At 38.7% G+C, this 24,026-nt stretch overlaps 1 protein-coding gene and 1 long non-coding RNA gene across 3 annotated transcripts in view; one reads left to right on the forward strand and one right to left on the reverse strand.

The window, feature by feature from the left end:
* Nucleotides 1-361: 361 nt before the first annotated feature.
* On the reverse strand, nt 362-15,218 carry LOC127433106 (uncharacterized). The gene is made up of 3 exons (XR_007895844.1): nt 15,116-15,218; nt 645-712; nt 362-537 (listed from the first exon to the last, which is right to left on the reverse strand). It is a non-coding gene; the product is annotated as an uncharacterized LOC127433106 (long non-coding RNA).
* asgr1b (asialoglycoprotein receptor 1b) overlaps nt 14,773-24,026 on the forward strand; it is a 9,959-nt gene continuing 705 nt past the window's right edge. The window contains exons 1-11 of one of the 2 annotated variants that reach the window (XR_007895825.1): nt 14,773-14,891; nt 15,138-15,221; nt 18,838-18,933; nt 19,116-19,187; nt 19,458-19,553; nt 19,757-19,828; nt 20,242-20,310; nt 22,585-22,656; nt 22,854-22,941; nt 23,035-23,144; nt 23,960-24,026. The exon at nt 23,960-24,026 is cut by the window's right edge and continues 81 nt beyond it. Coding sequence is in view for 1 of the 2 variants with exons in the window: in XM_051684641.1 (XP_051540601.1) it covers nt 14,780-14,891; nt 15,138-15,221; nt 18,838-18,933; nt 19,116-19,187; nt 19,458-19,553; nt 19,757-19,828; nt 20,242-20,310; nt 22,585-22,656; nt 22,796-22,941; nt 23,035-23,144; nt 23,960-24,026 (996 nt within the window). In the remaining variant the exon portion in view is untranslated. Of the gene's footprint in view, nt 14,892-15,137; nt 15,222-18,837; nt 18,934-19,115; nt 19,188-19,457; nt 19,554-19,756; nt 19,829-20,241; nt 20,311-22,584; nt 22,657-22,795; nt 22,942-23,034; nt 23,145-23,959 lie in introns of both variants that reach the window. The other variant, XM_051684641.1, reaches the window with a different exon arrangement.

The following is a 24,026-nucleotide window of genomic DNA, read 5'->3' on the forward strand; positions in this document are numbered from 1 at the left end:
TCTTTCCTGTAAACTGAACCTGTAATTTCATAATTAAATCTATGTTTTAAGGAAATGCTGAATAAACAGTTTTGTTTCCCTTTTGAGGACACTGCAATGCAGGACATGCGTGATGTTTGCCAATTTGTAAGCAACTGTAACAATTACTACAGCTGTAGTTACACCTACACTATTAGAAGAAAAGGTTATGTAAAAATCATAAACATTAAATCATTTAACATTAACCATACATTAACATTATAACCATAAGTAACATTAATAAATAAGAAAAAAACTATATAAAAATACAATAAAATAAAAACAAATGACCTATGAAAATCTGTTACAGAATACAGAATAATTATGTTGCCACTGGGGGGTCTTTCTACAGCATGGTTATAATGGAATGCACTGAGTGAGGTCTTTTGGATACAACAAATTAAACAAAACTTCACTTGACTTCAGCCATCTCCATGTCATCAGTTTGATGCTGACTCTCTGCACTGAGGGGTCTTGACACAATTTGAAAAATCAGGTTAAGGATGGATGTGTGGATTCCTAAAAGTAAGAGAAAATTTAGTAGACGTGTTGTCAGTATGCACTGTAATTAAAAAAAAAAAAAACAGAAAGAAATAGATCTCTCTAAATTACATCTTAAAACTTACATGAAGAGGAGTGTTGTGTTTTATCTGTATAAAGATGGTCAAACCAGTAATGCTGCACTCCAGAGCCACTGAAAACAGAAATTAACCATTTTTAGCATCATAAAAACATTGATGCAATGCAAAATAATGAGAAATAATGGGGAAAGATATATGACATTGTTTATGTCACTGTTTTGAAGTCATATGTCCACTGTGACTTTCACTTCTCATGGCTTTAATAATGTTGATGGTCAGAACTTCAGAAGTGCTCTCTGAGTTACATCAAGGTCTTTGCTAAAACCCATTCTCAATTAATGACATCTTCAATAAAAAAAATCTATAATTATCACATTTTTGTAAATTACAATAAAACTACAAACACCAAATACTCACAAGTTGAGATATTGAAACATTTCCATCAGTTCCTCTCTTTGACATTAGAAATTCCCTTGAATAGCATTTGATTAATCTCTTATGTCAGTTCAGATGGCTTAATTCAGTGCTCTGATGAGCTCCTAGAAACTTGTTTAGTTTTTTTAACTCATGTTTTTTAGGTGCAATTTGTGCAAAAAAAAAAAAGTATATTATAAAATAATCTGTAATCAGGATAACTAGTCAATCCACAAAAGAGATTTTAGTGATTCAATTGTAAAATTACCTCCTGGCAGAGAATCGTGCAGGCTTGGACAAAACAGTTTTGTCAGTGTTGCTGTTTATGAGAAACACATTTTTATGCATTTGTTTTTGAATTATGAGTCAAGAATAGACTCAACCATAGATACTGATACTGAGATAAACAGTCGTCTTAAAGAGAAAGGACATTGGATCTGATCATCTGGCATTTATCCTTATTTATCTATTTTTTATTTTTATTTTATTTTTCTGATTAACATTTTTTATTGATTCATATAAATAACAAAGAAAAGCAAAACATCAACAATTAAACCCCACTATTACCCCTCCCAAATCCCCAACCCCACCCTGACCCACAACAACATCCCTGTGGTCACACATGATTATAGACAAACACACACGCACACACAAAAAAAACATACAAAACAACAACAACAAAAAATAATCACACAGATTACTTCTTTCTCCACTGCCCCTCCCTGAGAGCCCTCCAAAAACCCCAAATAGTTGCCCCATTTCCAAAGAATGAAATATAAGTTACCCAGTCTTCTAAATGACACTTCCTTAAAAGCCACCATCCTCCCCATCTTCGTGCACCACTCCTGAAATGGGGGCACTCCAGCCGACCTCCATTCCCTTTAAATAAATTGTCTGGCAATCATTACACTGGTCAGAACCCAATTTTTTATGTGTTTATTCCCCACATTGATGACCGCCCCATCGCCCAAAACACAGAGTCTGGGACAAAACGAAATCCAAGTGCCCAATACGTCACACATAAAATTCTGAACCTTCAACCAAAATTCTTGGATCTTAACACACCACCAAAAAACATGGTTTGTGTCTCCATCTTCTGATTGGCATCGCCAGCAGGTGGGTGTATCTTTAAGACCAAGCCAATACAATCTAGAGGGGGTCCAATAGAATCATGTAAAATCTTGAATTGCATAAGGAGCACCCTTGCATCTCTAGATGCAGACTTGAAATTTTTTAGAATCCTAGCCCACACTCCCACCAATACCAAGTTTAAATCTTTCTACCATAATCTCTTGACAGAAGTTAAAGCTCTGTCCCCCAGACTCTGAATTAGCAGGGAGTAATACACTGATGCCTCATGACCCTTTCCAAAAGCAGTAATCACCACTCCCAGAGTATATGCCGCTTTAGGGGCATGTATGCTACTCCCAGAAATAGTACAGAGCAGGTGGCGCAGCTGTAAATACCTAAAGAACTGAGATCTGGGAATCCCAAAATGTTGAACCAAATTTTCAAAGGATCTCAACACTCCACTCTTATATAGGTCACCGAGCGTATTAACCTCCCTCACAATCCACTCTGACCAGCAGAAAGGGGACTTATTAATACATTATTTTGGGTTCAGCCATATGCTCAAGGCAACATTTAAATAAATGTCTGAATTAAACACTCCGGACACTTTTGTCCATACTGAATGCAAATGCGAGAAAATGGGGTGTAACTTAACTTTTCCAATTAGTTTGATATAAAGGCTTTGCAATGGCGAAATAGGGGCAAGAACTTCCTGTTCAATACAAAACCAGGGAGGGGCTCTCTAAAGTGGAAGCGACCAATGAGCCAAATGTCTGAGACCGAATGCATAATAATAAAACAAAATCTTGGGTAGGCCTAGCCCACCTTTGTCAGTTGGCCTATGCAACTTACTGAAATGTAATCTGGGATGTTTACCATTCCAAATGAAGGACTTCGCTATACTATCAAACTGTTTGACATAAGAGAGGGGGACATCTACAGGGAGAGATTTTAGCAGGCAGTTGAATTTTGGAATACAAATAATTTTAATAACATTAACCTTCCCAATCACAGATAAATGTAATGAAGCCCACCTGCCCACATCGCTTGAAAACCTTTTTATTAAAAGGGTAAAAACTGAATAAATAAATCATACAAATTTGCTGGGAATAAAATGCCCAAATACTTATATCCTGTTTGGGCCACTGGAAGGCACCTGGCTGAAAACTGTTACCGGGCAGTATGCTGTCAGAGCCAAAGCTTTGGATTTAGACCAATTGACTCTGTATCCTGAGACTTTAGAAAAGGAATTAATAATTCTGTTGAGGCAAGGCATAGATCTAGTGGGGTCAGAGACTGTAACGATGCTGGCAAAGACAATGACAGGCTGATGAAGACGATGATGATGTGAAGAACCCAAGTGCAGTTTATTTACATAAGTGAAATCCAAAAACCATAAATCCAAATGTGAACAAAACAAATATGAACTTGACTTGACTATACTTGACTAGAACAATAACACAATGTTACACAAACAATACCTGACAAAGGACAATGGCAAACAAGAGGGTAAAATATTTGGACAAGGGAGAACACATGACAATGAAAACAAATGAACACACAGAACTCTAAACAAGATAACGAGACTGCTAACAACCTAATGAAACAATGAACCAATGAGGGCAAGACACAAGAACATGGGAAACATGACAAGATCACATGACAAGGAAACATGAACTAATATGGCATGGAACAAAAACACATACAACCGTGACAGAGACGAATAATAAAATATCATCTGCGTAAAGCAAAAGTTTATGCACCACACCTCCCGCCACCACCCCTAGAAAATCATCCTCCTTTCTTATCGTGGCTGCTAATGGTTCCAGGGCAAGACAGATCAATAATGGGGAAAGAGGGAAAACCTGCTAGTTGCCCCTATCCAAAGTAAAATAATCTGAAATTAATCCATTTGTTTGTACCGTCGCTACCGGGTGTCTATAAAGTAACTTAATGCATCCAATAAAAGCATTCCCAAACCCGTATATTTCCAAAATCTTAAAAAGATAATCCCATTCTACCATATCTAATGCCTTTTGGTGTCAAGTGAGATGGCAGCGACCGGGGTCTGATCATTCGCCACTGACCACATGATATTGATGAAACGCCTAATGGTATTAGAAGAGCTACAGCCCAGAATAAACCCCACCTGATCAATATGTATAAGAGATGTCATAACTTTACTTAATCGGTTAGCCAAAATTTTTGACAATATTTTTACGTCTAGCTGGATCAGGGAAATTGGACGGTAACTCTTACACTTGTTTGGATCTTTGTCCTTTTTAAGAATCAGACTGATCCCGGCTTGTGTCATGGTTGCCGGAAGCTTTCCATTCTTTAATGTTTCCGTATAAACTTCTAGCAAAAGTGGAGCCAGTTCTGTAGCATAAGATCTAAAAAATTCAGTGGCAAAGCCATCTGGCCACTGAGACTTGCCTGTCGGCGAGGCCTTAATTACCTCGCCAAGCTCCTCCAAGATTATCTCAGAATCAAGAGAATTTTTTTGCTCAGTCGTCAGTTTAGGAAGTTCTAATGGATCCACAAAGTTTATAATATCTTCATCAGTAGACGAAGACGTTGAACTATAGATATCAATATAGAATACTTTAAAAGCATTATCAATGTCAATGGCTGAGGTAAATATTTCACCACCAGCAGAATTCACTGAGGGAATGGTAGAAAAAGGCTCTCTCTGTTTTATATATCTAGTCAAAAGCTTCCCTGCTTTGTCCCCCGACTCAAAGTATGACTGTCTTGCCTTGAATAGCCAAAACTCCACCTTCCGTGATAAAATAGTATTATATATGTATTTCAATCAGGTCAATTCTCCGAGGCCATTAGACGGCATTCGGCGCTTCTAAAAAAAACCCTTCCAATACCACAAGCTCTTGTGCTTTGGATTTTTTGGTGAATGAGGCATACTGTATGATCCAGCCCCTAAGAACCGCCTTAAGTGCCTCCCAAGCCACGCCCACAGAGGATACTGAGGACCAGTTGGTCTCCATATAAACACTGATTTCAGCCTTTAGCATTTGTTGGAATTCAGGATTTTGCAAAAGGGATACATTAAAGCACCAACTATATGATTTCTTTTTCTCTATATGTGGCAACACCTCTAAACTCACCAGGGCATGATCTGAGACTAAAATGTTTCCAACTGAGCAATCAAAAACAGATGAAATGAGGGACTAACATATCAAAAAACAAAACTAGAGTAAATCTTATGGACTGATGAAAAAAAATTATAGTCCCTACCAGATGTGTTCAAAAGTCTCCAAATATCTGTAAGACCAAGATTTGTACACATCCTGTGAAGCGGCAATGATGCTCTAGGGGGCTTGCACACTTTTGCTTCACTATGATCAAGGACTGAGTCCATCAAAAGATTGAAGTCTCCTCCCAATATTATATCATGAGGGGTGCCAGCGGCTTGCAACATCCCTTCAAGATCTATAAAAAAGTCCTGATCATCAACGTTAGGTGCGTAAATATTAGCCAAAATAAGACTTTGCCCCTGAATTTCTGCTAAAACAATAATGAATCTAATTTATCTTTAATCTTTTTGAGACATTTGAATTGTAGATGTTTACTTATCAGTGTAATGACTACCCTGCTCTTACTTCATTCTTCCCCAATGTTTCAACTTCCTGCGGGGAAAGATGCGTTTCTTGAAGAAACACTCTATCATATTTCTTATGCTTAAGAAGAGAATCGCCTTCCTTCTTTTTATTGGGTGCTCCAACCCATTCACATTCCACGTGGAGAGAGACAATCCACTCATATTAACATTTTACATTTTAAAAAATGAGAAAAAAATAGATTGTGTGTCAAAAACAACATTATAAAGACGACATTCCAACATTAGAGCAACAACTTCCCCCAGAACCAAACAAACAGAAAAAAGAAAAACACGCGCATTAACCCCGTGCACGACAGCACCAATGGGTGTCCATCCATCTAACTCAGTCCATGTACGCCTATGAGAGCCCCCGCAACACTTTTGCCATAGGAATGCTCAAGTCAGGTGTTTAAAAAAAAATTTGTGAGACAGAATTACACAACAAAAATGAATCTATAAAACAAACTCCAGCCAATAGGTGGAATACACACAAAGAACGTGTAAATTCATCCACAAAATTGTCTCGAAGGTGTATTCCTCCACAAAACAAACTCCAGCCGCTAGGTTAACCAGCACAAAAAAGAAAGAAAGAAAGCCGCTCATTTTCCTCGGACAGTCAAACAAATGCTAAGTGAGCCGGCCAATTCAACTATTACATGAGTGCAACAAATGACCTAATCACTCCAATGTCTTGCAAGAAATACTCCACAAAACAAACTCCAGCCAATAGGAGGTATAAGCACAAAGAACGTGCAGATTCATCCACAACAATGTCCTGGAGGAGTGTTATTCCACAATTGAACTCCAGCCGCTAGGCGGAACCAGCACAAAAAGAAACAAAAGGTGCTCAGTTCCTCGAACAGTTAAACGAATGTTCTGTGATTCAGGCCCACTCGGCTGCAACGTGAGTACCACAAAATAACTTACTCCACTGACTTTATGAAGGACAATGCTTGTGTGGGCATGTGAATGTTTTACGGCCATCCTTAGCATCTGTTCTCAATTTGGCTGGGAACATCAGTGCAAAAGTGACCTTCCGTTGATGTAAGCGTTTCTTGCATTCCTTGAATCGATCACGTTTCTCTCTTGTCGAATTCGCAAAGTCTGGGAACAAGAAAATGCTGTGGATTTTCCAAGAAAGTAACACGAGACCTTTATTAGATGATCTCAGAAATTTGGCCAGAATTGATTGGTGGTCTTCCTCAACGGATTGCTGAGCCGGAACCCTGTGAGCTCACTCGATTTCCAGCTTATGGCCTGTTATATCGAGCAGACTCAGAAGAAGCCTGTCCAGGAATTCCACCATATTCTGACCCTCTGCTCCCTCAGGAATTTCAACAATACGGACATTATTCCACAGACTACGATTCTCCATATCCTCCAGCTTCTCCCAGACGTGCACCAAATCCACCCTGGTCGCTAGCGGATTAACAGCTAATTCCCTCTCCGATGACTCCAGATATTCGATCCCCCACTCTTGTAACCACCTCAGTGAATTTCGTCTCCATGGCAGTGATCGATCGACGTATTACAGCAAGATCCTCCAAGTCAGCAAAGACCTTCATCAGCATTGCCGACAAGTTCAACAATTCTTGCCGAATTTCCCGCACTTCTCTGGCCAAATTGACTCCCTGGTCCGTAGCCTTGTCAGGGGCGTCAGCTTGAGCACATATGTGTCTTTTAATGTCTCCAGAGCCCGATGATTTTTAATTCTTTGACATGTTGTCTTCCTAGAACAGTTATGGAACAAAGTGTATCAGATCTCACCAGTTTATGACAATAACAGTGTTAAAAATGGCACAGAGCTCAACATTCACACGTCCAAACCCCATGTGACTCCCCAGCATTTATCCTTATTTAAATTAAACCCCAAGCTGAAGTAGTAATTTGAGTATATATATATATATATATATATATATATATATATATATATATATATATATATACACACACACACACACACACACAGTACTGTGCAAAAGTCGGAAAGTGACACATAAGATGTTTCACAAAAACATTTTTCTTAAGATGGTTATTTACAGGTGCATCTCAATAAATTAGAATGTCGTGGAAAAGTTCATTTATTTCAGTAATTCAACTCAAATTGTGAAACTTGTGTATTAAATAAATTCAATGCACACAGACTGAAGTAGTTTAAGTCTTTGGTTCTTTTAATTGTGATGATTTTGGCTCACATTTAACAAAAACCCACCAATTCACTATCTCAAAACATTAGAATATAGTGACATGCCAATCAGCTAATCAACTCAAAACACCTGCAAAGGTTTTCTGAGCCTTCAAAATGGTCTCTCAGTTTGGTTCACTAGGCTACACAATCATGGGGAAGACTGCTGATCTGACAGTTGTCCAGAAGACAATCACTGACACCCTTCACAAGGAGGGTAAGCCACAAACATTCATTGCCAAAGAACCTGGCTGTTCACAGAGTGCTGTATTCAAGCATGTTAACAGAAAGTTGAGTGGAAGGAAAAAGTGTGGAAGAAAAAGATGCACAACCAACCGAGAGAACCGCAGCCTTATGAGGATTGTCAAGCAAAATCGATTCAAGAATTTGGGTGAACTTCACAAGGAATGGACTGAGGCTGGGGTCAAGGCATCAAGAGCCACCACACACAGACATGTCAAGGAATTTGGCTATAGTTGTCGTATTCCTCTTGTTAAGCCACTCCTGAACCACAGACAACGTCAGAGGCGTCTTACCTGGGCTAAGGAGAAGAAGAACTGGACTGCTGCCCAGTGGGAGCAAGTTTTGTATTTCATTTGGAAACCAAGGTCATAGAGTCTGGAGGAAGGGTGGAGAAGCTCATAGCCCAAGCTGCTTGAAGTCCACTGCTAAGTTTCCACAGTCTGTGATGATTTGGGGTGCAATGTCATCTGCTGGTATTGGTCCATTGTGTTTTTTGAAAACCAAAGTCACTGCACCCATTTACCAAGAAATTTTGGAGCACTTCATGCTTCCTTCTGCTGACTAGCTTTTTAAAGATGCTGATTTCATTTTCCAGCAGGATTTGGCACCTGCCCACACTGCCAAAAGCACCAAAAGTTGGTTAAATGACCATGGTGTTGGTGTGCTTGACTGGCCAGCAAACTCACCAGACCTGAACCCCATAAAGAATCTATGGGGTACTGTCAAGAGGAAAATGAGAAACGAGAGACCAAAAAATGCAGATGAGCTGAAGGCCACTGTCAAAGAAACCTGGGCTTCCATACCACCTCAGCAGTGCCACAAACTGATTACCTCCATGCCACGCCGAATTGAGGCAGTAATTAAAGCAAAAGGAGCCCCTACCAAGTATTGAGTACATATACAGTAAATGAACATACTTTACAGAAGGCCAACAATTCACTAAAAATGTTTTTTTTTATTGGTCTTATGATGTATTCTAATTTGTTGAGATAGTGAATTGGTGGGTTTTTGTTAAATGTGAGCCAAAATCATCACAATTAAAAGAACCAAAGACTTAAAACTACTTCAGTCTGTGTGCATTGAATTTATTTAATACACAAGTTTCATAATTTGAGTTGAATTACTGAAATAAATGAACTTTTCCACGACATTCTAATTTATTGAGATGCACCTGTACATACGTAGATACTCACATTAAGCAATTGTCAGCTTAAAGAACCTTTTTTTTTTTCTTTTTTTTTTTTCCTTTTGTAAATGGAACCTTTTTGGCATAAAAGGATCTTTTGAGCTGAGTAAAGAACCCTAAAAAACCTTTTTTTCTAAGAGTGTACAATGTAAGCCTTGATATTGCTTTCCTAAATATGGAATTTGGAAAGGGTTATAAGTGTTATTAAGGATTTATAGGAAGTGAAATTTCAGCGAGTGTCTAATTAACAGATAATTCTAAATTATCTGACACCTGGTTTTTCTTTTTCAGGCCATTCATCATTACCTGTCCTGCATGTCTTTGCCAAAGAATTACTTTCTTTATTGGCATAGCCCTTTATTTTGTTACAGTGTAACATCAAATCAAGTGTTTGAATGTCTGTTAAAGATCACTTTGCTTGTCTATCCAATATTGTCATTTTACGTTAATTTGCTTGTGATTAAACTCTACCAGATATTCTACATAACGTGGATAAATTACATATACCAATTCAAAGCTGAAATTCCTTATTCAGTTACAAGCAGAGCACCTGCATATTTCAAGGACCACTATCTTTTTCATGGCCTTCAGTAATCTTGAGACACATAGGTAAGTGTTACTTGTTTGTGAAACACTGGACCAAAAGAAGAATACTAGTAATAATAGAGCAGCAAAGTTTCAAGAAATTTGTGTAAACTTCAGCTTATTTTGGCAAGTTTAGTTTAAATAAGACAGTAATGTTAAATAAGTAATGTTTTAATAAAAAATAAAAATGTAAATAAATATACTTGCTTGCCAGGGAATTGCTGTGCAGGGTCTAGAACAACATTTTTGAAAAATGTATTTCTAATACATTAAATTGTAGACATTTTAGTTTTGATTGTTAGGACATTTTCTACTGCAGTCTACCTGATCTACAAATCTATACATTGATTAGGAGACATATGCTTAAAGGATTGCTATTTTTTCATCAAAACATTAAAAGGTCAAATAAAAGTATCTGATCAAACATAAACCTGGTCTGATATTGTTTTTAACCAGTAAATATTATTCTACAAGGCCAAATGCTTTCCGACACAAATGAATCAGACTCAGTGACTCACCAGGGGCCAGTTGCATAAAACTGTTTGTAACAGGGTTATGTGGGCAAGGAGGAGGCAGGAACCGGACGAATCATCAAAATAATGTTTAATGAAAACTTAAAAAGACACAAACAAATACACATACAGCAGCTGCGTGTGGCTTTCTCTCTCTCGAACTGCCACATCCGGCTCGGCTACATCCCTCTCCTCGGCTGATTAGCCCGATTGGGGGCCAACCGTGCGCACTCATGGCCCGGCCCCGCCCTCCTCCTCGTCACACTCCACTCTCCTTTGCCTCAGGCCGGGGGACCCCCGGCATGACGTACATCCCCCCCTCCTTTCTGGCTGCACCTGTCGGCAGGCTTTCCCTGCCTCTCTCTAGACCTGGGAGGGAGACAAGGAGAGGGAAAAGGGGAGAGGGAAAGAGCGAGGCAGAGCAACAGTGAGAGAAAGAGAGGAGAGAGAGAGAGAGAGAAAAAAAAATTTGCTCGCCGGTTCCCAGACACGCCGTCGCCTGGTCCTCGACCACTCCTCCACCTTCTGGCGGACAACAGCCGCTCCTCCCCAGGCGGACAGCAGCGAGTCCTCCGACCCCTAGTGGATGGAACGCCCCTTCACATTCTGGTGGCCAGTAGCAAGCCCCTCCGCCCCTGGCAGAAGCTCCACCGCTCCAGGCTGCCGGCAGCGACTCCTCCATCCCCCGGCAGACAGCCACGGATGCTCCTTTCGGTGGACGGTAGTGGTGAGGACTCCATGACAGCGCATTCCTCCTCCTTCCCGTGTTTTGGCACCAATGTAACAGGGTTACAATGGGCAAGGAGGCGGCAGGAACCAGATGAACCATCAAAATAATGTTTAATGAAAACTTAAAAAGACACAAACAAATACACACCCAGCAGATGCGTGTGGCTCTCTCTCTCTTGAACTGCCACATCCGGCTCAGCTTTATCCCTCTCCTCGGCTGATTAGCCTGATTGGGGGCCGGCCATGCGCACTCGTCACACTGTTTAAGACTAGTCTTACATGTTAGTTGTTTAAAATTTTGGTCTTAACTTCTTCAGTCAGTTGCATAAAAACTTAGACCGTTCTAATTTAAGACTGAAATGTAAGACACCAGACACCTAAGGTGCATCCCAAACCACAAACTTCTGCACTATTTTACGTCATTTTGAAGTGTAAGTAGTGCGAGTAGTTTGTTTCCACTGAAAATATAACAAAAAGAAGTGTACTACGAGTACCCGGATGATGCACTTTTTCAAACGTCAAAACGGAATGTGGAATGTTGGACACTTCCTGCACTCAGCGCAAGCAGGTTGTCATACATAACGGAAGGGGCGGAGTTACCGGCAGCGATGGTGATCTGACAATTTTTTTAAAAATAATGGTGAATATGACTGTGCTGAGGAGGAGGGCAGGGCCAGGCCGTGAGGACACACGGCCAGCCCTGAATCGGGATAATCAGCCGGAATGAGGATGAAGACAAGCCGGAGGCATCAGTTCGAGAGAGAGAGAGAGAGAGAGACGCACGTGGCCCATTTTGTGTGTCTGTGCGTCTTTATGGTTTAGGTTGTTTTAATTTCATTTATATTATTAAACTTTACGTTGACTGTTCAGCCAGTTCCCGCCTCCTCCTTGCCCATCTCTTACCACGTTACAGTGGTGCCGAAACCCAGGAGGGAGGAGGGATGCGCTGTCGCGGAGTCCTCGCCACTGCCACTGCCAAGGGAGCAGCCGTGGCCGTCTGCCTGGGACGGAGGGGTCGCTACTGTCCACTGGGGGAGGAGTGAGCTGGCATCTGCCAGAGGGCGGAGGAGCGGTTGAGGACCGGGCAACAGTGCGTCTGGGAGCCGGCGAGCAAGTTCTTCTCTCTCTCCTCTCTCTCTCTCTATGCTCACCCTTTCCCTCGCCCCACGCCTCCCCTCATCTCTCCGCCAGGTTCACAGGAGGCAGGGTGGACCACCGGCTGACAGAATGGCCAGCAGGGCAGCGTCTCCCCTCCAGAGATGGGGGAGGGGGGAGTTAGTCAGACCAGTGGCGCCTCGGCCTGAATAGTGTGGGGGAGGTGTGTGACGAGGAGGAGGGCATGGCTGGGCCGTGAGGGTGCAATGCCAGCACTGAATCAGCTGATCAGCGGGAGAGCGAGATAAAGGGGAGCCAGAGACGCCAGTTCGGGAGAGAGAAAGACACACACTGCCACGCTGCATGTGTCTCTATGTTTGTTTATGTTTGTTTTAAATTATTTAAGTTAAGTTTGATATTAAAACTTTGTTTACTGTTCAGCTGGTTCCCACCTCCTCCTTGCCCATCATTGAACTGTTACAATGACAACTATTGAAACTTCTGTGAAGACAGCACCTTACAAAAGTGAGTTAAACGCTTTACCATCGTATCATGCTGTGTGAATACGTATAGTATTGAGGTATAGGTGTTGAACTGAGGGTGGATAGCGCGCTAAAGCTAGCAACGACGCAACGCTTGGGTTTGAAAGTCACTTCCGTCAGCTTCCGTGTAGTAAAAAAAAAATACATTTAAGTGTTCCATTTGGGACTATACTACACTTTGAAAATTCATACACTACATGGCTGAGTGCATAGTATATTTTGTAAGTGCATAGTGTATAGTGTGTCGATTAAGACACAGCTCTAGGCTAACTTTTGTTTATATTCTCTGTTGCCATGGAAAATAACTGTCAGCCGAGCCAGCAGGGGCTTCAGTTGAGACTTTGAAGAAGATTTTACTTCTACGATTACATTTTTTAAATTATTATTATCTGGGTTAAAATCACTAAATTTGTTCATTACAATTGATTTTAAAACATTGCATTCTTCTAACAGGCAAATATTTTCAGCAAAGGAAAACTGTGTTGAGCGCCCACTGTCGGTTCAGTGTCTTTTTTCACTTTTCCCACAATGCAGTGCAAATTAGACTGTCTTGCTAAAGACAACTGTGAGCTTGTTTTTTGCAACAGGCTTTCTATGGCATCTTCAGCTTGTCAGACTAATTGTTAGACAATGTCTTAAGTTAATGGCTACATTTATGCAACTGGCCCCAGGCCTAAACGGACTTTCCCAGACAAGTGCACTAAATTTTCATAGAGAAGCACTTCTTTTCATCTGTAATTTCAAAACAAATAATTGTTTCGTCTAACAACTTTGAAGAAATGCTGTATAAGCGGTTCTATTTCACTTTAATGGGGAAGTAGTAATGTGTGGCATTCAGGGTTTATGAAATCTATTGGTAAGGAATTGAGGAAAAAAATAAAATATTTGATCAAAGACATTGTGCTTCACCTAGCACTTTACTCATGTCAGTTTTTTTAACAGAAGGTTTTGTAATTAAAAGCTACAGACAGATGAGATTTATTTTGATTTTTCTTTCGTACCACCACAGTACATCATGTACATTTTAATAGAAATCATTATTTTATTTTTTTCAATTACTCCAACGATGGTGCTCTTGGATGAATATGATTTTGCCCAGTTTTATGCCTCTGTGCCTCTGAAATCTATCAATATATTTCAGAAAGGAAAAACACAAAATCTGAACCTCTTGATTAGAGATTTAAAGTATTATAAAATTCTGAGTGTACTGAAAAATTGATAAGTATAATTGCCTGGAAAAAAATAATATTTTATGTTGAATATCCTTTGAACTGAAACTTTTTAACTTTAATTTTTCTGTAAGAGACTGTTTTTCCTCCAACATTTATATCACCAGTAGGGTACAATGGAGCTAAACGCACACCTTAAGAACATTTGCATTTTTTCTGGTCACAAAATGTATCAAGATTTATTTATTTATTTTTTTAAGAATATTGATAGAGCAACATAATTTCTGTGAAAATAAATAATATTATTTTGATTAAAATTCAGCTTTTTAAAAAGGGTGGCGAGGCACACACGGGGTAAAGGCCCCCAGGGCGTTTATGGTGATATGTAAATATACAGACAATAGTTACAGTGCAAAATTTGTCAACTATAATAATTTTGAGACAGCAAGATGCTTTTTTTTTTTTAGTAACAAATTAAGATTCTACTTCTTCAAAATAACTATTTTAGAAAAGGGTGCACCATTTCCAGTTAATTTCAAACACATTTGGCTTTTTATAACATCTCAAGTATTCTAAAAACAAATGACCCTTTGTACCCTACGATTTCCAGCTGACCCCAAATCAACTGTGATATACAACCACCACAACATGGTTAAGGAATACTCACTGCAATGAAGAGATGTCCTTTAAAAAGTTACACTGCCAGTTTATGAAGCAGATATTCTCTAGAATAGAGGCCCAGTTCTTAGATGTGGTTTGTCTGTCTACGTCACTTTTTCTGTCTCATATATAAAAACTCTGCTCATTTCCACTCACTTCACAGACAAGCAATGGCAGAGTTTAAACGCATTCAGGACTTCAGCAGCCACTCACAGAACAAAATAGATCTTGTCTGCTTAGTGAATGAGGACATGAACAGGAGACCATCACAGACATGGAAAGGTATATATATCATACCAACCTGAAATACATCTGGTGCCAGTTTTGGTCAAGATTATGTATTAAAACAGTAAACTAGAACTGTGTAAAGTAAAGTCACATTGTTGACATTTTGCCTATTTTAGATATTGTAGTCCTAAAATAAAATATGTAATATACTGTATTATTGAGATGACAAAGATAAACATCCTAGCTGACTACAAATCAGAATACAAATGGTAATTTACCTTTCCATTTAAACGTCTGCAGGTCGCTTGTGGAGTAAGCAGTGTTGTCTTCTTCTGATGTATGGCATGCTCTTCATGGCCCTTGTTATCACAGTCTCAGTAACTTGTAAGTTTATCCATCACAGATAGTACACTGAGTGTAAACTCTGCTGTCTACACTACTCAAAGACTACAGCAACTAGACAGGGTTGGGAGGGTTACTTTTGAAATGTATTCCACTACAGATTACAGAATACATGCTGTAAAATGTAATTTGTAATGTATTCCATTAGATTACTCAAGGTCAGTAACGTATTCTAAATACTTTGGATTACTTCTTCAGCACTGGTAGATTTTTTCACTTATTTTGACTATAAAAACTCTGCCAGTACAGTAAGACAAAATACACATGTTAAAAATACATTCTCTGAAAAACCTAAATATCTTATTCAGTGTTGTTTCTAAAACAAGATCAATCAAATTGATCTTGTTTTAAGCATTTTTAGATATTTTTACTGGAAAACAATAAAAAAAATTACACTGTGTAACAATTTTTTATTATTTATTTTTTTGGTTCCTGGGTAGTAAGTGTTATTTCCTAATTGTTTATGCCTCAGAAGAAAATTACTATTATTCCACACAAACTTTGGTTTTGTGACCAGGACAGTGATATTTTGAAATTTACTTATTTCCAATGAGAAAACGGGCAAATTTGTGTCTTTTTGTTCACAAAGTCAGAAAAACAACAACATATGAATCCAAATTAACATGCATTTATACGAAATACAAAAATGCTCACAAGTGATTACCCATCTATGCATTTTAGTGGAATACTGCAATTGATATTAAATATTTTCATCATATACCCTCATTGGGGGCTGAACTTCCTAAGACTGAAATCCTAGAATAGCCCCTGACAAAGAGGTGCACGCATTTAATTTGGAAAGCAGACTAACAATATTTTTCATGTTAGTAGAAGTGAATAGGCTATATCGAAGTTACTTCACACAGGCACATTTGTTTGGCAGTGATGAACTTGTCTGGTCTGACTTCATTGTTGATTGGGTGAGAACAGTTCAAACTTACTGGCTGTGGAAATCAGCAGGCGGGACTCATTATACTATAAGGAAAACGCCGCAAATAACGCGCATATTTGTGCAACCAAAACAGCGTTTTAAAGTTTTTTCGCGCGTTTTTTACGCCGCCAAGTTCGTTTAAAGATGAAAACGCGATTAGTCTATAGCGTATTGTGAGCCTTTTGGCTTGCCATACATACGCTCACATTTTGATTTTAGAAGAGGAGATGGAGTTTTTCGCCCAACCCTACCTATTTGAGCTCGAATACACCGATGAGGAACTGAGGGAGATGGAGGAGGATACAGTAGCAGTGCAATCAAGTCTCGGGGAGGCAGAGATCTATGGAGACATGGTGGCGCACATGTAGTAAATGCCAACAGAGGCAGAGAGCCTGTGCTGCCACGATTGGACCATAGCAATCCCCCCGTTGGAAACAATTAGCGAGGCAGCCGGTGAGAACTCTCCTTGTCCTAGCTGCATTACCGAACGTAATGGTTTTCCGCCATAACTGAGCCCCAGTATTTTAGAGTTGTTTTTCAGTTTGCCACGAATAAACTGGAAGCGCCGTCCGAGGCCTGAAGGACCCAATGGTACCCTATCAGTAGTGTAAGTATCATGTTTTGTTTGTTACTATAGCTACTATATAGAAATATATAGGCTATAGAACAAAATTTTCACACATACCTGAGTTCGCTGGAAAAACAGCACGAGCACAGCCGATGAATTCAGATATCAACCTTTTGTTTATTTTGATGGTCTGAACTCCTTAGGGGTAACATGTTCACTGCACACCCTCCAATATTTGAGAGAATGTAGGGGTGTACTGATATCCAGGTTCAGCGCGATAAGCCAGAGCTTTAATCGATCATGATCATGTATAGGCAATCGATGAAAAGTTAATATTTTTCCTGGTGTGCATTTTCTTTAGTGTTTCTGAAGGTTGAAGTATCAAGGATACACACACCAAACGAACATTTTGAACAATATGCTTATACAAATACAAATCTACAGCAAAGACAATTAAACTTTTGTACAGCGCTGCTCCTCTTGTAAACAATGACGCCCTTCCTGCCTCCACGTGACGCGTGACCTTACTAACGAGCTTGCGCCTCACAGAGATGTACAGAAGCGAACATTTGTAGTTAAAAAGTATATAAGTATTGTTTTGTTTCTAAAAATAATCAATCGTTTGGGTTCAGAAGAACTTTATTTGTCAACTGGAGTCATGTGGATTATTTTGATGCACCCTAAATATGCATTTTGGACCGTCAAAAAATGGAGGACATTCACTTGTATTGTTTAGAGGAGGAGGCCTGAAATTAAATCCTAAAAATCTTAAATTCTGTTTTGATGAAGAAAGAAACTCAGATACATCTTGGATGGCCTGAGGGTGAGTAAATTATCAGCACATTTTCATTTTTGGGTGAACTATTCCTTTAAGGAACAGTTGAAGGCAATTAACATAAGAACTAAATGAGGAGAGTGATGGGGGTAACGAGGAGGCGGGGTCAGAGAAGCACATGGCAGATAAACACAAAGCCATGTGCTAACAAACGAGACTAAAACAGACATGTGCACATGGTGATGGAGAACCAAACTCACTCACACGTCACACAAGACTGAGACATGGAGCATGAGCGTCTGAATCCTGACCCAGAACTTAAAACAAACTAAGTCAGGACCTTGACACCACGCTCCAAACATGAAAACACAAACACAGAACATGAGTGTCAGGATCCTGTCACCGCTATGCATTACATCACCTGCACATAACTGTATATAAAATATTTGAACATAATTATTGCTTCATTGTATATTTTCTTTTTTAATCTGATATAATATTATTATTATTTTTATGTCACTATATGTATATATGTTTAAATGTGTATGTTTGTATGTACAGTAATTATATAAGGTTGCATACTCTTTGCACTGGAAGCTTCTGTCACCATGACAAATTCCTTGTGTGTGTGTAAGCATTCTTGGCATTAAAGCTCATTCTGATTCTGATAAACATGACTGACAAAGTGACAGGATCCTGACAGCATATTACTGTAGTAACACCATGGTTAACTGCATTAAAACTATGGCTTCTACCAAAAAACATGGTTACTACAATAATACTATAGTAAAACCATGGTTAATTTTACCCAGTTCAAACCTTTCTCTCAACTCCCGACCTTCACAGTGACCAAATCACTATGAGGAAATCAACCTTTATATACATTTTTATTTAATATTATAAGTAGTATTAAAGGAAATGTTAAGAGTGGAGACAGGAAACAGGGTGGGAAAAACTGGGGCAAAGGGGGGAATCGAAGCCAGATCAACCGTACAGGAAAAACACCAGAGCATCTTTATACACCACCTTTATTTGAGTGCACTGGAAAAAAAAGAAGAAGAAAAAAAGGTTTACTGAATAATATAATTTGGGATCTACACAACAAAATTGTGTTTCTTTTCTAAACTTGTTTTCTTTACTTTCTATTTGCTCTAGATGTACAGTAAATCGCACCTGCCACACAGCACGGATATTTGTGTTGTGGGGTACTTCAGGCAAAAAAAAAAAAACATTGGGAAACACAGTTACTGTGTATCAATATTATTCATAGTCATGTGTTTAGTGTTTTTATTAAACCTTATGTTTGTTTATGTGTTCTTCACAGTTAGACAGCAATCGACTAAACTGAGCGAGGCAGAGATTGCTGTGGTCAATCTGACATTTTCTGCTGCTCTGCTCTCTTCCAACCAACAAGATACTAGTGAGATTCTGTTGCAAGATATGTGTTTTATTACTTGCCTGAGAAAGAGCTTATTTCTAATTAATGTATGACCATGCATAAATAGTAATTATGTTTTTTTACTGGGAAACTGTATGTACTCATAAACTTTTGTGTCAGAGGCATTTTCTGAATTCACACTTTAAAACATTGTCTGTGTCCAGATGAGAGATTCATGAAAATTGTCAGAGAACTGAAAGCTGACCTGGGGAGAAAATTGGCAAATCTGACTCAGTGTAAGTAATACCTTGTTTCCACCTCCATTTACCTAGGACAAACTAATACTCTGTGTTGAAAATGGATGTAGCAAATTTACCAAGTTCTTTAGGTTTAACGTTTTATAGTATTACCAGACACAATTTAAGGAGGGGGAGACTGAACGCTCATAGGTGAAGTCAAAGGGATAACTCACAGCATGAGATATTGGTTTTATATCTGTATTCTAGTTATGTGTTTTTTCTACCCTTTAAACCTTATTTTATGTATTTATGTGTTCCTCTTCGCAGTTAGCCAGCAACCAAGTAAACTGAGCAAGGTAGAGAATGCAGTGGCCAATCTGACATCTTCTGTTGCTCTGCTCTCTTCCAACCAACAAGAAACAAGTGAGATTCTCTTGCAAAATTTGTGTTTTATTTTACAACTTGTCTAAAAAAAACAAGCAGTTCTTTACTCATATCTCATGTATATCCATGCAAAATATGTAAATATAAACAATAATAAACTGTGTGCACAGTGCACCACATAACCTATAGTGTCAGAACCATTCACTGGTTGTACATTTTAAATTGTTCTTGTCTGTGTCCAGATGACAAATTCATGGAGATGGTGAGTGAACTGAAGACTAAACTGGAGAGCAGAATAACTAATTTGACTCAGCGTAAGTAAAATCATTGTTTCCCCCACATCACTTGACCAACTAACACACAATATAAGTGGATGCATCAAAGCTAGACAGCACCTTTGGTTTAACGACTATAGCTGGTTGATCTGACTCAACTAAAATTGTTAGCTATAGGCCTTTAAATCAAAAGGATAGTTCACCCAAAAATGATAATTATCTTATCACTTACTGTACTTCTGTGGAACACAAAGATATTTTGATAGAGTGAATATATCCATACAATGCAAGTCAATGTGGTCCAAACTATCAAGCTCCAAAAAGGATATAAAGGTAATCTGCAGAAGAAAGACAGCAGAAGGGTGAGTAAATTATGAGAGTATTATTTTGGGTGAACTATTCCTTCAACAATATGAATCAATTATTTTAATTTGTTTTTTGTTTGTTTTTAGAGGTAGAGGATGCTGTGGTGAATCTGTCATCTTCTGTTGCTCTGATCTCTTCCAACCAACAAGATACAAGTGAGATTCTATTTTAAGGTTTTTATTTCAGGTAACAATTTATCAAATTTACACAAATTGGTCATGAAAACATATAATGCATTACAGTCCACCTTAAGTCAGTGTTGGAGTAGATGTTTGTAATTGAACTCAATATATATAAAAAAACACTGCTAGGCCAGTGTAAACCCACAGTTTTTGGACCATTAGTGTAAAGAATATTCTTCATTACTCTGGGGGGTAACAGCTTGAAGGGAACATGAGTATGTACAGTATAATCACACTACATACAGTATCCACCTTATTTTGCAATGCGGAAGTAAGCAGCGGCTGCATTTCCGGCTAATGTGTAAAAGTTCTGCTGTTATTGACCGCAATGTAAATAAGTATAATAATAATAGAATTTAGTGATATAAGTTTATAAACTATCAAACCACCACAGGATGTACAGCAGAATGATGGCCCAATGTCAGATAATTTTCTAACTTCAGCATTTATAGTAAAAGAGTAAGTAAATCATTGTTGCTGTGTTGTATTGAAGAGATGGTAATAAAATCTGCTTTTTTCTTACTTACCGAGATCGTTATGATGCAGTGTTTATTGTGTCCATGTACACCATTTATATGTACCTGCATAACCTCCAATGATGCCTTTCTTTGTTTATTTCCAAAGGCGATGTTTCATAAGCCATGCTGAATGTGAGATCTGCTTGTCTGTTTACTATGCACCGCTAAGAAAGAGAGAATGCTCTGACAAGAATAGAGAGTAAAAATGCATTTATTAATTTGCCAAATGAAACAAGATGCAGTTTTGGTGCAAAGAAAGTTAAAGCAGCCTTTGCCCAGTGGCTTTCTTCTCTCTGCTGGTTGTGTAAAGTTTGTGGAGGTGTTTCAAACGGCATGGAGGACTGTCCTGTCAGCGCCTGATTTCATTCATTCTGCCTGTGCAAAAGTGTGTGATAAAACGATGGCAAAATGTGATATACAGTAAAACTATATGCGTTCAAAAACAATATCATAATTAATTATAGTAATATGAAGACATATATTGCCAGCTTGTAATATAAAGCAGCATAATGTAGTATTTTTGTATCGCTAAAATAGCTGGAAGTGGCTGTTAACAGAAGTGGTCCACATTCAAGGTTGATGATGCCGGCGCCCTAGTGGATAGAGTTGGAGCTAATTGCATACACCTTTTTCCTACACCCCGTGATGCTTTGTGCGAAATGTGGGAGGTACTTCCGATAAGAAGTAAACACAGTTGTTGTTGCATCGTACATTCACTAATTTTTTCATTGCTGTGTTGATCATACTTCATACTTCTAGATGTGTGAGCACAGCCTGACGGAACTAATAAGGACAATGTACGGATAGCCATTCCATCTTTAATAGAGGTTTGGGAGCACGATTTAAAGAAGTGGCCTCAGGATGTATGTAGAGCCACGAACCGCACGTTATCCCTGAGCTCTGTAAGGACTTCGTAACGTGTTCTATCCAAATCGACTTGAGCAAAACATAATACAATGCTCACTAAGACTATGTTTATAGCTGGTATTTGTTTTGTTCTATGATTCAAAATAAAATGACTCACTTTTTGACTCACATTTCAACATGTTTCTGTTTATTGACTGATCGCACATTGCATGTTGGTCGTCTGTTTCTCAAACCATTTGTAACATATGCTGTAACACTGTGCCATCTACTTGATTCTTGAAGAACATCAGTTATTGGTAATTAATGCACATCATCACAGTATTAAGATGTACAAAGAAGCATGGAAAAATGGCGCACCAGGTACAGCTGAAATTTGATCTACTGGAAGTGCACACGAAGACACGGAAGAAGATCCGTAAAAATCTCGTTCATGTATATGTAAGCTATTTTTCTGATCAGACAATTACTTCCTTTTAAAGCCATGTGTCACCAGAGGCATGAAGTTTAAACTCTTGATTTAGCACAGCAGTTGATTGACAGATAAGGAGTGGCACTTCGCTGCATCCAGGATGGTGTTTACAGCGTTTCAAATGCATTTTGACTACCTCCGTATGTGTTTTTTGTGATTCGATCGCAAAAGGTTTTGCATCCCATTTACACCTGTATATAGTGCTGATCACTTGTCATTGGATCATCCAAATCACATCCTAATACCAGCTGAAAATGGGGTCTAAATGATCACTGCCTACATTAGCGAATGCTACAGAACGACTACCGGCAGAAGTTCATCCCATATCCATTTCCCCAGTAAGACCCCCAGGAATAAGGTGGATATAAACTTGTTCATCATGTCTATTTACAGATGACAGATTCATGGAGATTTTGAGTGAACTGAAGGCTGAACTGGAGAGCAGAATAACAAATTTGACTCAAAGTAATACCATCGCTCCTTTATTTATATTTTAAATCTTTCTCGCTCTTTAATCCTTGTAACACAATAATAGGACAACTAGCGTGATTTTTCACATTAAAACAGCCAATGAATAAATGTTTTCTTTGTTCCTCTCTCTTAGTTCTGAGCTGTAAAACTGGATGGGAACTTTTTCTTTCTAACTGTTATACATTTTCCAGTAGTAAACAGGACTGGAATAAAGCACGGACTTACTGTCGTTCACAGGGTGCCCTGCTGCTTAATCTGGGGAAGGACACCAGGGAATGGGTGAGCGATTTACACAGACATAAACACAAAGACTCTGCATTTGATGTATTGGATGCAATCTGATGTGACGTCTGTTTTGTTTGCTCCATACAGGATTTTATTGTAAAACGCACTGAATCCAAATCCTACTGGTTTGGTCTTACAGATGCAACGACTGGTCAGTGGAGATGGGTGGATGGAACACCCTACATTATGGACAGCAGGTATGTAAATACATAAATAAAATTTTAACTCATCCATAGCCTTTTATTTAGAACAAATTATTTTAGCTTATTACTTCCTGTTCTTGGAGGTGGAAGGTGGTATTTTTTTCATGAAGTAGACTGTCACAGGGTAGTTGTCTATAGTGGAGCTTCAATGGATGCCGTGTGTGCTACGCAGACAAGTAAATTTTTACTCCACAGATTACTCACTTCTTGTGCCTCTCTGTGGACATTTCACACAGAAAATGGAGCTCACATGTGTCAATATGCCCAACAACACTTACCGCTTTGGATACCGGGGGTGGTGTTTTTCGAATGGGGAAACAGCTATAGCTAAATACATTTGTGACCAATTTATGAACAATTTCAGGCAACTTTTCATCAATTTCCTCTTTGCAGCTATTTGATTTAGGCTTTATCACTTCTCACATGCACCCACACAAACTGACAAGGCAAGCTGAAATGACATGTCAAGTATCTAAAAACAATATTTTTATCATTTTTGTATAATTGTTATAAATTCAGTTTTTTTTTTACATAATTGAGAGACTACTTAGAGTATTTGGACTTTTCTTCATTTGTCACACCACAGAACTATTTACATACTACAAAAAGTAAAAAGGGCATTAAAATGGTCCATGATCCATGCAGTAAGACAGATTTCTAAAGAGTTGACTTAGAATGATAATACTCTGCTCTGATATCAGTGGTACGGCATGTCATTGAAATTATTCTGTGAGCATGTCATTGAAATTTTTATATAGCTTTTTATTCTTTTAAATTGTGATTACACTTTTGTCTGTGTGTGTTTGCAGTAAGTGGGAACCTGGTGAACCAAATAACTGGGAAGGTAAAGAGGACTGTGGAGAACTAACTGCAACT

Source organism: Myxocyprinus asiaticus, chromosome 4, assembly GCF_019703515.2.
Source record: "Myxocyprinus asiaticus isolate MX2 ecotype Aquarium Trade chromosome 4, UBuf_Myxa_2, whole genome shotgun sequence".
NCBI lineage: Eukaryota > Metazoa > Chordata > Actinopteri > Cypriniformes > Catostomidae > Myxocyprinus > Myxocyprinus asiaticus.